The sequence below is a fragment of the Schistocerca americana genome, chromosome 4 (genome assembly GCF_021461395.2).
Source record: "Schistocerca americana isolate TAMUIC-IGC-003095 chromosome 4, iqSchAmer2.1, whole genome shotgun sequence".
NCBI lineage: Eukaryota > Metazoa > Arthropoda > Insecta > Orthoptera > Acrididae > Schistocerca > Schistocerca americana.
The window spans coordinates 667230017-667244041 of NC_060122.1; the positions used below are offsets into that span (position 1 = coordinate 667230017).

Here is a 14025-nt window from a genome sequence, read left to right on the forward strand (position 1 = left end):
AAAATCTGCTAAGCCACTGCCCCAACATCCTATGCCTACAGTCTACCCTTCCTGTATCCTGTCACCCCCTCTCAATCCACTCCAGCACATCATTGCCATCCTGTGCTGCATGAACTTGATGGTTCTTTTGCCCATGTATTGTATTCCTATTTAGCACCTGCAACCTGATGCCTCTCCATCCCACATTCCTGTCCTGCACACCTACTGCCTCCCTGCAAACCTGTAACCACACTTTCCCAACCCCCCATCTCACTTCTTCTCTCTTTTATTCCACTACCTACCCCTTCCAGCCCAACTCCTTTTTCCTGTCTACTAGCTGAACTACAGTCGTGATCAGCTGGCACAATGTGGGTACTGTGTGTGTGTGTGTGTGTGTGTGTGTGTGTGTGTGTGAGAGAGAGATAGCACTCTATCAAAGTTTCCCTCATGCGTGCTTGTCACTGACTCAACACTATTTTTTTAATGAATTGTCTCCTTAATTATTTATATTCTGCCAGAACTCGGCTAACCATGTTGACATTACGATTTAGCAGACAAAAATACGAAGGTAGTTTGAAAAGTTCTTGGAATGGAATAGAAAAAAAAGTACTTACATCACTGAAGCTTTTTTGTTTTTCAATGTAGTCTCCTTCTTGATTAATGCACTTGGTCCAATGATGTTCCAGTGCATTGATCCCATCTCGAAAATGAGTTTCCTCCAGGTCTGCAAAATCTGGTTATCAGTGTTTCGTTTGAAGTGAATCTTCGTCCAACAAGAAAAATTTTCGGTTTTGGGAAGAGATGGAAGTCTGATGGAGCCAAATCAGGTGGATAAGGCAGGTGTGCAACAATTCATATCTTAGTTCGTGTAATTTTGCCATGGCGACGGCACATGTGTGCAGGCACACTTCGCAAGGGTTGCAGCACACATCTTGCAGATAATTTTTTCATTTCTAATTCTTCAGTTCAAATGTGATATACCCTTTCAGATGAAGTCTGACAAGCATGAGCAATTTCATGCATTTTATATCAGCAATCCACCATTGCCATTTTGTGCACTTTTGCAATGATTTCTGTATTAGTGTCATATCTTGGCTGACCACTGCACGGATCATCATCTAAGCTCTCCTGACTGAATTTAAATTCATTTGCACACTTGGCAACAGTTGAATATGAAGGAGCAGAGTCCCCCAGTGTATTCTGGAAATCAGCATGAATGTCCTTCACTTTCATACATTTCTTTATGAAGTACTTAATCACTGCTCAAATCTCGATTTTTTCCATCTTTGCAAATCACTATGTGGGCACAACGACAGAGCAACGTCACTGCCACAGCTCTCTTCCAAGAGCACTGACGTGGCACGTGTTTACAGGCAACAGTCCAATGAACATCATGCGAATAACTCGTTGCGCTAGCGCTGACCTCTCGTGGTGATTCCGAGAACTTTCCAAACCACCCTCGTACATGGGAAAACTAAATATTTAGTGGATTTTTAAGCAAGAACTCTGGTCAGCCACGATTTATTTTCTTGAAATGTCCCAGATCTTTTAATTTTTCGTGCCTGTTTGAGTAAATTTTAGAATTAAAAGTTTGGTAGTAACCCCTCAACTCACCAACTGCTGGAACAATACATGTCATTAAGTTAACCTAAAGAGATCCACAACTTGTCCCTTCCCTCAAGTCGATGTACAGATTTGGTCTGGCTCTTTTCCTGAATTTTCCTTGTCTTGAATAGCTCAGGTGAGAGCTATTTTACTGTATTAACGTGTCAGGATTGGCGAGAAAGGGGAAGCAGTAGGCACCCGTTGAGGTGATGAAGTTACACATATGATAGACATGATGGTTTATTTCAGTAAAATGTGGTTGAAGGCAGGCTTAGAGAAAGCGCCGCAGCAGCCGAAGAGAGCAGGAGAGGAGAGTTTCTAACAGGGTTGGAAGCTGCCAGCAGAAGAAAGCAGATGGTGTGTCCACTTTGGCAGCTGGTCGCGGCTCCACCCACATGTGACCACCTCCAAACCTCCCTGTTGGACAGCCAAATTGTAGATGCGCGCAGTTCAGTAGCGTTACCTCGTCAGCAACACGTGACTTTAGTTACTGATGGTTCAACATATGAGTTTCGAAGTGGTTCTGTCCGGTATAATGCAATGTGACTTACGAGCTGTAACTAGCCACCAGGCAGAAGGCGCTGGCAAACATCAATTGAAATATAAAAAATTAAATTTTTATAATATTACATCCATTCAGTAATGGCCCCCACTGTACAACTGCGAGCGTGACTCTTAAGTTATCAATCCAAAGAAACTCTTGTGTCCATACTAAATGTGATTTTCTTAAGGCTGTTTTCTGTGGGAGAAGAAGGGATGCTGCACTTGTCAAACAGTAAGTGACCCATTGGAGGAAGAAAGGAAGAAGAGAGAGAAGGAGCAGCCGTATATTTCATCTAAATGTTTTTGTTTTCACTAGCACTACAACTTCAGCAACTAGGTGTAATTCCGTTGTATTTCATGTACTGTGATTGGTAGCGTATGATTGTGATACTGCTAAAATCTGGAAGATAATATCTCACAGAAAAGTAATTATTTCCAGAGAACAAACCGTGAATAATATCTGTTTCCGCTGCTAGTATCTTCTCTCTACACAGTACTCACGGTATTCAACAATTTGAAAATGATAGATGTTTAAATACACTCATTCCTCCAGCTCCTACAGTGTCCTTTAGGCATAGGATTTAGACTCTTCCTTTTGCAGCTTATGATAGGTATGTGCCTGATAATAGACCAGCATGAAGTAAATAAATAAAAGTACTCTCTGTTGGGCAACTTACGTCAGTATACATAAAATCATATAAATGTGACAGAGAACCTAAAATTGGAAACAAACACTCAAAGGAAAAAAGGAACTAAGGTATCAAAAATACTTAATAGCACTATGTTCTTGAAACCAGTCTACAGGGCATTACTTATGAGATTGTATATCACTACAACCTGTATCATGAAACTTGGTTCCTGATGTATTGACAGAAATAGCTGTGGACAGAATATGTGAAAAAAGTTCAAGAGAAGAAGACAGCTTTTAAGAAATCGTATGTTGACTTGTCTCTGTCTCATAGTATCCTCTCCTGGAGATCTGAATTGAGGACTCTTTTAATGTGGATAAATTTGTATAGAGTTGCATCTTGAAGGTCTTCTATGGACTGTTTTTGTATTATTGAGGATTCTCCTGCTGGCTAAACCATGCAGAGATGTCTACATTACCATACAAACTAGACATAATGGATAATTCTAAAAAGGTGAAAAAGATAAATTGATAATGAGACAACATTGGAAACAGTAAATCTGAGATACCCTGAAGGTCAGTGGCATCACATCAACTAATGGAAAAAGAAGGAAATTTTGGGATAGAAATAGATAACAATTTTTTTTTCTTTTCTATCAAATTTCACTGTTCAAATTTTGAAGGTGACGTTGAAGCCATCACAATTGCAATAAGTCAACTAGACAATTTATTCCATCTGTTCAACAAAGCAGTCATATTTTGTGATTCCAGAGCAGGAATTTCACTGGTTATCAACACACAAGATCCAAAAGTCATCAAAATTAAATAAGGCTAAGAAGTAATTAAGTTACTACAACAAAAAGAACGATATAATTATGGTCCAGTGCATACAATCTCGAACAATTACAATGATCCCATAAAATTTCATGTGTATGAAAGATCTTGAAAAACCTCACAAATGACTCAGTACTGTATTACCTAATGAAACAAGAATAGAAGCAGTAGCCATTTTGTGCTTGGCTGCCGTGCATGACTATTTAGCAAATTACCAGCGTACCTCTCCGATCTGTCAACAAGCCAGGTGGTACAATGGTTAGCACACTGGAATCACATTTGGGGGGATGGTGGTTCACATCTCTTCTGGTCATCCAGATTTAGGTTTTCCATGATTTCCCTAAATCACTCCAGGAAAACGCAGGATGGTTCCGTTGAAAACAGCATGACCGATCTCCTTCTCCATTCCCTCATAATCTGAGCATGTGCTCTGTCTGTAATGACACCACAGTTGACAGGATGTAAAACTGTAATTTTCTTTTGTTCTGTCCTTCTCTATCCTATTGTCTCCTAAATGTGTTTTGTGCTATGAAATTGGTTCAGTCATGAATAAAGAATATTTAAAAAACTGTATTAAATGAAGATGTTGTTATTCAGACTTACATTTTGTTCTGGAGCAAGAAGGTGAATGACTATAAGTAGAGTGCCAAAACATTACAATAATAATAATAATAATATTTAAGAAGTAATAAACCAACAAGCACAAAAAAGCTGCAGGCATTTATGGTCACCAAAAAGTGAAAGAAAGAGAGCATACGGGGTGGGCGAGAAGTCCCATAACCCCTATTACTGAATGCTAATTAATTTTATTTGTTTTAGCACAAGTACATACTTTCTTATTAAGTATCCAAGATATTAGTATGTTCCCCATCATGCTGTAAATACGTTTACATACTCCTACATGTTCTTATTGACACATTTTTGAGCATGTCCAGTGTTACAACACCAAACACATCCTCGAAACAGCATTGTGCCGTTCTCTGTTTGTAGAATAATGACATGCAGATAAATACACTTTCATGAGTCCCCATAACGAGTTGTCGTCTGTGGTGAGGTCAGGGTGACAATTTCAAGGGAACTGGTGTTGCTGATAAACCACAGCCTGTCCACCCTTCTGAAAGCGTTCATTAGAAACTCAAGCATTTTAAGAACATAGTTGGAGGTGCTTCATCTAGCTGCAAATGTATGCATCATGCGAAACCAGTTTCCTGAAGTTGATGTGTTAAGCATGTTTGTAACATGTGCAAATAATGGCAGCAAAATGCACAAATATTTTGTGAGATGTTGTGGCCATTTTTACTGTACTGAGTAAATGATATGTTTTGACCACTGTATTTATTAATTTTATACTGCCTTATGCATTTTGGTCTTACACCTTTCTCAAAGGCCTTATGAGAGAAATACAAGAAATGGTATCAGTGAAAATACATTGGTAAAGTTCCATCAAAAGAGGCAGAACTCACCAAATATCTGCAACACATTCTTAGGTAAAATGAAACTAGAGTTGTCCAATATGAATACAAAGTATCTGGTCTGCATTAATTGATGACATTTGAGTGCTAACTGACTCCCTGTACACATCGAAGTATTAGGTGAAGAAGCTGATTTTAATGAAAATTTTATATTTGGAAATACAGAAACCTGATACGATTGATTGATACAATGTCATTCTAAATGACAGATAACATTCTATTATATCTTTTACATCACCCAGTTTCTTATCTTACAAACATCCATCTAGTGTAAGGAGACTGGTGGAAATTATCTCCTCAAGATGGCGTCAACATATAAAAATATAATTACATAATAAGTGAACATCCATCTGTTGAATAAAGTATTACAATAAATTCATAATTTAATATCCAGAGTCAGTTTGCACTCATATGTCATCAAATAAAGTAGACCAGACTGAGCGAGGTGGTGCAGTGGTTAGCAAACTGGACTCGCATTCAGGAGGATGCAGTTCAATCCTGTGTACGGCCATCCTGATTTAGGTTTTCTGTGATTTCCCTAAATCGCCTTAGGCAAATGCTGGGGTGGTTCCTTTGAAAGGACACGACTGACTTCCTTCACTGTCCGATGAGACCAATGACCTCGCTGTTTGGTCTCCTCCTCCCTAATCAACCCAACCCCCCAGACAATGAAAACCTAACAATGAAAGTAAACCAGGTACTTTGTGTCCATATTTGACAACTTTAATTTCATTTTACTTAAGAATATGTTATAGATGAGTTCTACCTCTATTTTTTACGATGTGCATTTCATGTATTTTATCATTGTTCTTGAGTGAGTGCTCTTAGCTAGCGTCTTTGAGAAAGACATAAGGCCGAAACACATGACAGTGTAAAATCAATAAATATAGTGATCAAGACTGATACCAGTTACAGGATATATACACCGAAGAGACAAAGAAACTGGTACACCTGCCTAATATCATGTAGGGCCCCTTTGAGCATGCAGAAGTGCCGCGATGCGATGTGGCATGGACTCGACTAATGTCTGAAGTAGTGCTGGAGGCAATTGACACCGTGGATCCTGGAGTGCTGTCTGTAAATCTGTAAGAGTACTCTTTTGAACAGCACATTGCAAGGCATCCCAGGTGTGTTCAATAATGTTAATGTCTGGGGAGTTTGTTGACTAGCAGAAGTGTTTAAACTCAGAAGAGTGTTCTTGGAGCTACTGTGTAGCAATTCTGGATTTGTGGTGTGTTTCATTGTCCTACTGGAAAAGTCGAAATCCGTTGGAATGCACAATGGACGTGAAATGCTTGCAGGTGATCAGACAGGATGCTTACGTACATGTCACCTGTCACAGTCGTATCTAGGCATATCAGGGGTCCCATCTCACTCCATCTGCACGTGCCCCACACCATTAAAGAGCCTCACCAGCTTGAACGCCCCCTGCTGACATGCAGGGTCCATGGATTCATAAGGTTGTCTCCATACCCATACACATCCATCCGCTCAATACAATTTGAAATGAGACTCATCTGACCAGGCAACATGTTTCCAGTCGTCAGTAGTTCAGTGTCGGTGCAGACAGGCCAAGGCGAGGCGCACATGAATAGGCCTTTGGCTCCGAAAGCCCATATTGATGATTTTTCATTGAATGGGTCACATGCTGACACTTTTTGGTGTCCCATAATTGAAATCTGCAGCAATTTGCAGAAGGGTTGCACTTCTGTTACGTTGAACACTTCTCTTCAATTATCGTTGGTCCTGTTCTTGCAAGATCTTTTTCTGCTGCAGCGATGTCAGAGATTTGATGTTTTACCAGATTTCTGATATTAACAATACACTCGTGAAATGGTCATACGGGAAAATCCCCACTTCATCGCTACCTCAGAGATGCTGTGCCCCATCGCTTGTGCGGTGACTATAATACCACGTTCAGACTCACTTAAATATTGATAACTTGCCATTGTAGCAGCAGTAATCAATCTAACAACAGTGCCAGACTCTTGTTGTCTTCGGCCATCCTGATTTAGGTTTTCCGTGATTTCCCTAAATCACTCCAGGCAAATGCCGGGATGGTTCCTCTAAAAGGGCACGGCCGACTTCCTTCCCCATCCTTCCCTAATCCGATGAGACCGATGACCACGCTGTCTGGTCTCCTTCCCCAAACCAACCAACCAATCTTGTTGTCTTAAAGAGGTGTTGCCGATTGCAGGGCAGTATTCTGCATGTTTACATACCTCTGTATTTGAATATGCATGCCTATACCGGTTACTTTGGTGCTTCAGTGTGAATAGTTTGTGCCATTCACAGTGCCTTCAAAAAAGTATGGTCCAAGCAAATGTTGTGTTGTTGTCACTGCCCATATCGTTACATGAGGTGGATTGCTTTCTAACTTGACTGTGTAATGAGGATTCTCTTGGGCCAAAACGACAATTTTGTAGCATGTGAGCAGTAATAGATGCCACATTCATATGAAAACATAACCTCGGCATGGTTCATTGCATTTGGAAATAGCATTAACAAAGCATGACACACTACAGTATGCTTATTCTGGTCTGTAACTGACAACTTATTTGTGAAAGTCGGTCAAAAGGGTTGGGTCATAAGATCTTTATTTATGTGACCTTGTATTGTTGCCCTCTGTATATCGAGTTCCGAAGCACATTTATGTGTTGGCTTAATAGGAAATTGTTCAATTGAAGCAGAGACTCTGACATGTTTCTTCTTATGTTTTCTTCCTTCCACACTGCACTCTTTCCGAAGAACATTTATGTGTTGGCTTAATAGGAAATTGTTCAATTGAAGCAGAGACTCTGACATGTTTCTTCTTGTGTTTTCTTCCTTCCACACTGCACTCTGTCTTTAACATTGCCAAAAGCAAAAGCACAAGCATGTCTTTCCTAATCCAGAGCTGTTGCCTTTCATGTTGGAGCCTTATTAAATTTTTCTTGGAATGCTTCCATAATCTGTCTCAATTGTCCACCCTGTGTGTTGTCGTTCATGCACCCACAGACTTGTCGCTAAGCATTCCTCAATAGTGTAACAATTACCATTCACATCTGCCATGGCTACAGATTAAAACTCGTCTGCATCTGCAAAAATGTGTAAACATGAATTCCAACAATTGATAGGAAGTAGTATAGCTACCAACCGGTATAACAAGGTTTGGTACTAAACATGGGTTACAGGGATACGGGAACTTCTTGCCCAGCTTGTACTGTGCTGTGTTATATGATTAATCTAAAATGACAGATGGAGAGAGAAAAATACAGTATATGGTTTGGCCAAGGGGCAAAAAATGAGTGCCTAAGATGTTGAACATTACATTTGCATTATGAACAAGGATGGATAAAAGCTTCAGGGCAGGAACCAAATCCCACAAAGGTGAACCTGCATATTGATGCGTTTTTCAATACTGAATTTTATCGCTTGCTAGTTCCAGAAGGCATACTAATTAATGGAGAAGTCATTCCATCATTGCTGAGATATTAGCAAGAACGTTGAACAGGATGAGCCTTTGGTCTAGGAGGAAAACTCATCTGAAATAGCCTCCTGGCTGATTGATTCTTCAGTGCTGTAATAAATCAGACAAGTACCAAATGATTGGGGCTGATTGATTCTTCAGTGCTGTAATAAATGTCAGACAAGTACCAAATGATAGGTTGACTCAAGTAACTACACTGTTTTCAAGAACAGGAGCTAAATCGGTCAGCTGTTGTCTGGTACATCTTTTACCTAGAGTGAAGATAATTGAAAGAATCTTGTCTCATCAAATCTGTACATTTCAGTAGGGAAACAAAGTACTGCATGCACTGTCCAGCTGGTCCATCCAACATTATTCCACTGACAGTTGGAGTCCACTCCTATTGTTGATCATCATACACACCACTTCGTCAGAATTATGGAAGAAGATACCATGCACTTTCTCAGGGTTATGATTGCTTCTTGAAATTCTACAAAGAACAGACTCAGTGAGGAATGTGAGCATACTTTGATACCTTGGGTCCTACTTACAAATTAATGGCAGCATGAATAGTAGTGAAAGGATTGATATCATAAGTAAGCTGAATGCAGTGATGGGACCTGTAACAAACAAATGCTGCTAGGCCTGAAGGCCAAGATATAAAATACTGTTGTTTATCTTGTAGCACTGTGGCACAGAGTACTGGGAAGTAATAGTGACTATTGGCAGAAATTTCTTTGTTATGGGAATGCATATGCTAAGTTGGATGATAGGATTTTACCTTATTTGCTCACATTTTCAGTGACAGTGTCCATCAGAGGTGCGACGTACATTTCATCACAGAGAAAATGAATGAAGGAAGGCCAACTTTTTTAGTGTGGATTGCAAATTATTTAGGAGTAAAGGAGATGACTCAGCAAAAAGGCAGAAGCACTGCATTGTTGATAGGAAGATAAGCAAAACCTACAGAGCTTGGCTGACTTTCAGAATGCACCTCTTTTTTCAAGGTTGTAGGAAAAACATCCACACAAACACACACAACATTTTCACACTTACTCACATGCACACTTCTGTCTCAGGCATGTGTGTGTGTGTTTTTCCTACAAGCTTGAAAAGGAAGTGCATTCCAAAAGCTAGCCGAGCTCTTTACCTTTTGTTTGTGTACCTATAGATGATGCAGTGCTTCTGCCTTTCAGTGAGCCATCTTCTTTATTCCTAAATAATTCATAATTCTTAACCAGAACTTTCTGGACATATCCTGAGAGTAGAATTAACTATTTTTGCGAAAACTGTTTAAAGCCTCAAAATGAATGGCAAGTAGACATGAGGATAATCTATGAAGAGAGAATAAGACGTAATGTGGCAAATGTGGTGTCCAAGATCCAAAGCAGTAAATACTAATGAAGTGGGTGGACCTTAGGATAAAGAAGAAGAGGAAGAAGAAGAAGAAGAAGAAGAATCTCTGCTTGCCTTCGAGTTAAACAACAAAAAAACAAACAATGTTTCACAAATACTGACGATGTACTTACATGGTGAAAACTCAGTTCAAATTTACTGAGCTCTTTGACTATTTCAATGAGTGCCTCATAAGTCTTTTTATTCTTCTTGTTTCAAAGTCCAGTTGAATACTGGAAGCCTGGAGTAATCTGTAAATAACTGTACACAAAATCATTAAACTAGATTTTTCACTGTCCAAACTAACAGTGATTAGCTTTTATGTGTTAAACTTCATTTTGTTAACTTAAAAGATCAGTAAAGTACATAGACCTCTCTACAGGCAATTAAAGGCCTATGAAACTGTTCAAAAAAGTGGCCAAGAACGATGTAACAAATGATATAGTATGTAAAAGATAAGCTGTCAAAAGTTTTTACAGTAATCATGAATGTTGTGTGTCCACCCTTCATCAAATGGCACACATCTAATCAGTAGTTCAATTTTGCCCATAACTGATCCAGCATATCAGATGTGAAGATAAGAACAACTGCTGCAATGTGTTGTGAGTCTTTGATGACATGTACTAGAGATGGAATATAAATGCTATCCTTGATTTAACCCCACAATAAAAATGTCAGAGCATGGAGTTGGGTAATATGGTGGACACTTGGCAGGTCAGTGATTGCAGCATGGCCTATACAGTGACTTGGCAGTGTCTCATGCACATAATCTGATACACAATTGTGGAAATGTGGAGGTGTGCCATTATGCTGAAGGATAAAATATTTGCTATCAGTTTCAGGTTGTGGTGTGAGGCATGGTTGCAGCACTACAAAATAGGTGATACTGTTAGCGAACAGCTATCCTCCTCCAATTTCTTGTGTTGCTTTACTATGCTGTTGTAACCTGATGGTGTCTTGTGAAACTTGCCACAGAAAGCTCGTTGCATGCTCACTACTGATTGGCAACATGTAAATTCTATCGGACAAAATGCATTCTCTCCCAAATTTGTTGCCATTTTCAGCATCTACAGTTGGTTGCACATTTCCATACTAATTTGCAGAAAAAAAGAAGTTTAGCATTTAATTTACAATGGTTTTTTAAAATGCTTCATGGAACTTCTAATCGTCCTTATTTTGTTCTTGCCTCCCAATATCTTTTGTTTGACACATGTTACTATGTTACAAAGGCACTTTTCTATGCTCCATATTCTCTCCACCCGATGTATAAATTTTAATTTTCCGTACATCCTATGAAAACAGCACAAAAAAAAAAAAAAAAAAACCAAGCAATTTGTCAGTGGCTTGATACTGCCATACAACTCAGTGGATTGTCAGTCTCAAGGTAATTTTAAGCTGAATGTAGGCTTGCTTAAACGTTAAATTTTCTCTGTGTTACTTTCAATTTCTGATGCTACTTATAAGACCAGAACTTTACTAACAGTCTAGTAAGTGAAATAAAGCTGTCTGCAACCCAAATATTGGTTTGCACACAGCAGGGCTTTACTATTCATGGTCCCAAAGGAGGCGGTATGCATTTCCCTTCCTCCAACCTTTGAACTGACTTACTGTTCTAGTTATAGGGGACTTACAATTTGGCATGGACTCTGAATAAAACAATAAATAAATAGTGTAATGTGACATATTTCACATTAACAGCTCATTGACAGGTTTGAAAGAAGTGATGTTACCAAAAAATATTCCAGTACCAGCTGGGGATTGAGTGCCAGATCTCTGGTTTTGTAAACGACACACTAAACATCCTTAACCCCAATTAATTTGAGATATCTGCCTAGAAACATAAATACTCCACTTATGAAAGGTGTAGGAAAGACACTCCACTCCAGCTGTTCTGTAAGACAAAATAATTTTGTGACAAATGCCTGGCACTCTACTAGAATGACTAATTGAGTGATGTGTGATACGGTAAATGTGTACACAGTTGTAAAGAGGGAAGAATTCATTCAAGAAAGTTCCTACATTGTACCAGTACGAGGAACTGTTAATGATTGTTGGCCCCTGAAGCCCACATATGGGCTCCGCAATTGCACTGTAAAGTGAAGACACATTCTAGAAACAACCCATAGGTAGTGTTGATGGCATTCTCCACCACATCCTTTTTCCAAGGTACACAGGAGAGCTTTTGTAAAGTTTTTGAAAGTAGGAAACAGGTATTGGTTGATTTAAGGGCGTGTGCTGGGAAATTAGGGATGTTTGTCTTTCTCAGAGGGTAAGAACATAGTCTACAGGTTTAATTTATCATAGTGTTCAAATATTACATTATTGTTGGTACTTTCCAGTACTGTGTAGTGCAAAGAAAATAATGAATATTTTGTCTCTATCTGTTATTAACATAATTGTAACTGAAAAATGTAAATTCATGGTTTCATTAATTTACTCAGGAGAATATGAAGAAATCAGCAGAAGATTTGTCTAAAGAACTTAAAGATAAAAGTGAAGAAGAGAAAGCACAAAAAGAAGCTCTTGCAAAAGCTGAGAAGAGGGTAAGTTCATAAATGTGTACATTCATATGCTATGTTATGAATATGTAGTGTGGTTATTTCTGATGGTTTATTCAGTGAGAAATAATATTAAGGATGTCATGTGATGAAGTGAAGTGTATGTGTTAATTAATACATATGAGGTAAATGGCTGCTCGCCAAGAAGCAGAGCTGAGGCATGATCAATCAGCAGCATTAGAAAGGATTATTATAACTTGCTAAGCTTTTTTGCTCTAGTCGGCCTACAGTTATGTGTGTGTCTGTGTGGGAGGGGAGGGGAGGGGGGGGGGGGGGGGAGGTAGGTCATGATGCAGGGAAATTTGAAGAAGGACTTTCTCTGAAATCATGTCCACATATTATTTTTTCCACATGTCTGTACCCAGCTCAGTGCCTCATCTGTGAGCAGCATTTTATAGTTATATCCTTTTTACTGATTAACCTATATTTTAAATGTGCATACAGTAGTTTTCCTGTCTAATCGTGGTTGGTTGATTTGGTGGAGGGAACCAAACGGTGATGTCATCGGTCTCTTTGAATTAGGGAAGGATGGGGGCTGTGCCCTTTCATTGTCTGAAGTGATTTAGGAAAATCACAGAAAATCTTAAATCGAGATGTGGGTTGGACCACCATCCTCCCAAATACCAGTCCAGTGTGCATTTAATCTTTAAATACATATATTTCTCCTTGATTTCATGTATTTTGTATTTCCTCCAACATGATTAATTTTGTATACACGTTCTCTGCTGTATCCTGCCACTTAGAATGTGAACATAATTTCAAGATTTTGACCCTATACGTCTTATAAACAACACACATCCATCAGCATGGCAGTAATACTCTAATACTATAATAAATGTTCAGACAGACATGGGCTACGTATTTAAAATATATATACATACTGTATATAAATCTGTACTACTGTATAGAGACAAGTTGTTGTTTAATGTTGTTGCCAAAAATATCGAAAATATCTTGATCAGTTTAAATCAGTTTTTTACACTATGCTCCGATAAACATTTTGACAAATATTAGCTGTATATTATATTTTAAACATAAACGTGTGGTTCCCGAGGAGGGGCAGCAGCCTTTTCAGTAGTTGCAGGGGCAACAGTCTGGATGATTGACTGACCGGGCCTTGTAACACCAACCAAAATGGCCTTGCTGTGCTGGTACTGTGAACGGCTAAAAGCAAGGGGAAACTACAGCTGTAATTTTTCCTGAGGGCATGCAGCTTTACTGTATGATTAAATGATAATGGCGTCCTCTTGGGTAAAATATTCCGGAGGTAAAATAGTCCCCCATTCGGATCTCCGGGCGGGGACTACTCAAGAGGACGTCATTATCAGGAGAAACAAAACTGGCGTTCTACGGATCGGAGCGTGGAATGTCAGATCCCTTAATTGGGCAGGTAGGTTAGAAAATTTAAAAAGGGAAATGGATAGGTTAAAGTTAGATATAGTGGGAATTAGTGAAGTTCGGTGGCAGGAGGAACAAGCCTTTGGGCAGGTGAATACAGGGTTATAAATACAAAATAAAATAGGTGTAATGCAGGAGTATGTTTAATAATGAATAAAAACAAAG

At 39.1% G+C, this 14025-nt stretch overlaps 1 protein-coding gene across 3 annotated transcripts in view; it reads left to right on the forward strand.

Moving 5' to 3' along the window:
• Positions 1-14025, forward strand: part of LOC124612937 (synaptonemal complex protein 1-like) — a 500344-nt gene that overhangs the window by 260661 nt on the left and 225658 nt on the right. For all 3 annotated transcript variants that reach the window (XM_047141436.1, XM_047141437.1, XM_047141438.1), the window contains exon 12: positions 12346-12447. In XM_047141436.1, the coding sequence (XP_046997392.1) occupies positions 12346-12447 (102 nt within the window). The remainder of the gene's footprint in view (positions 1-12345; positions 12448-14025) is intronic.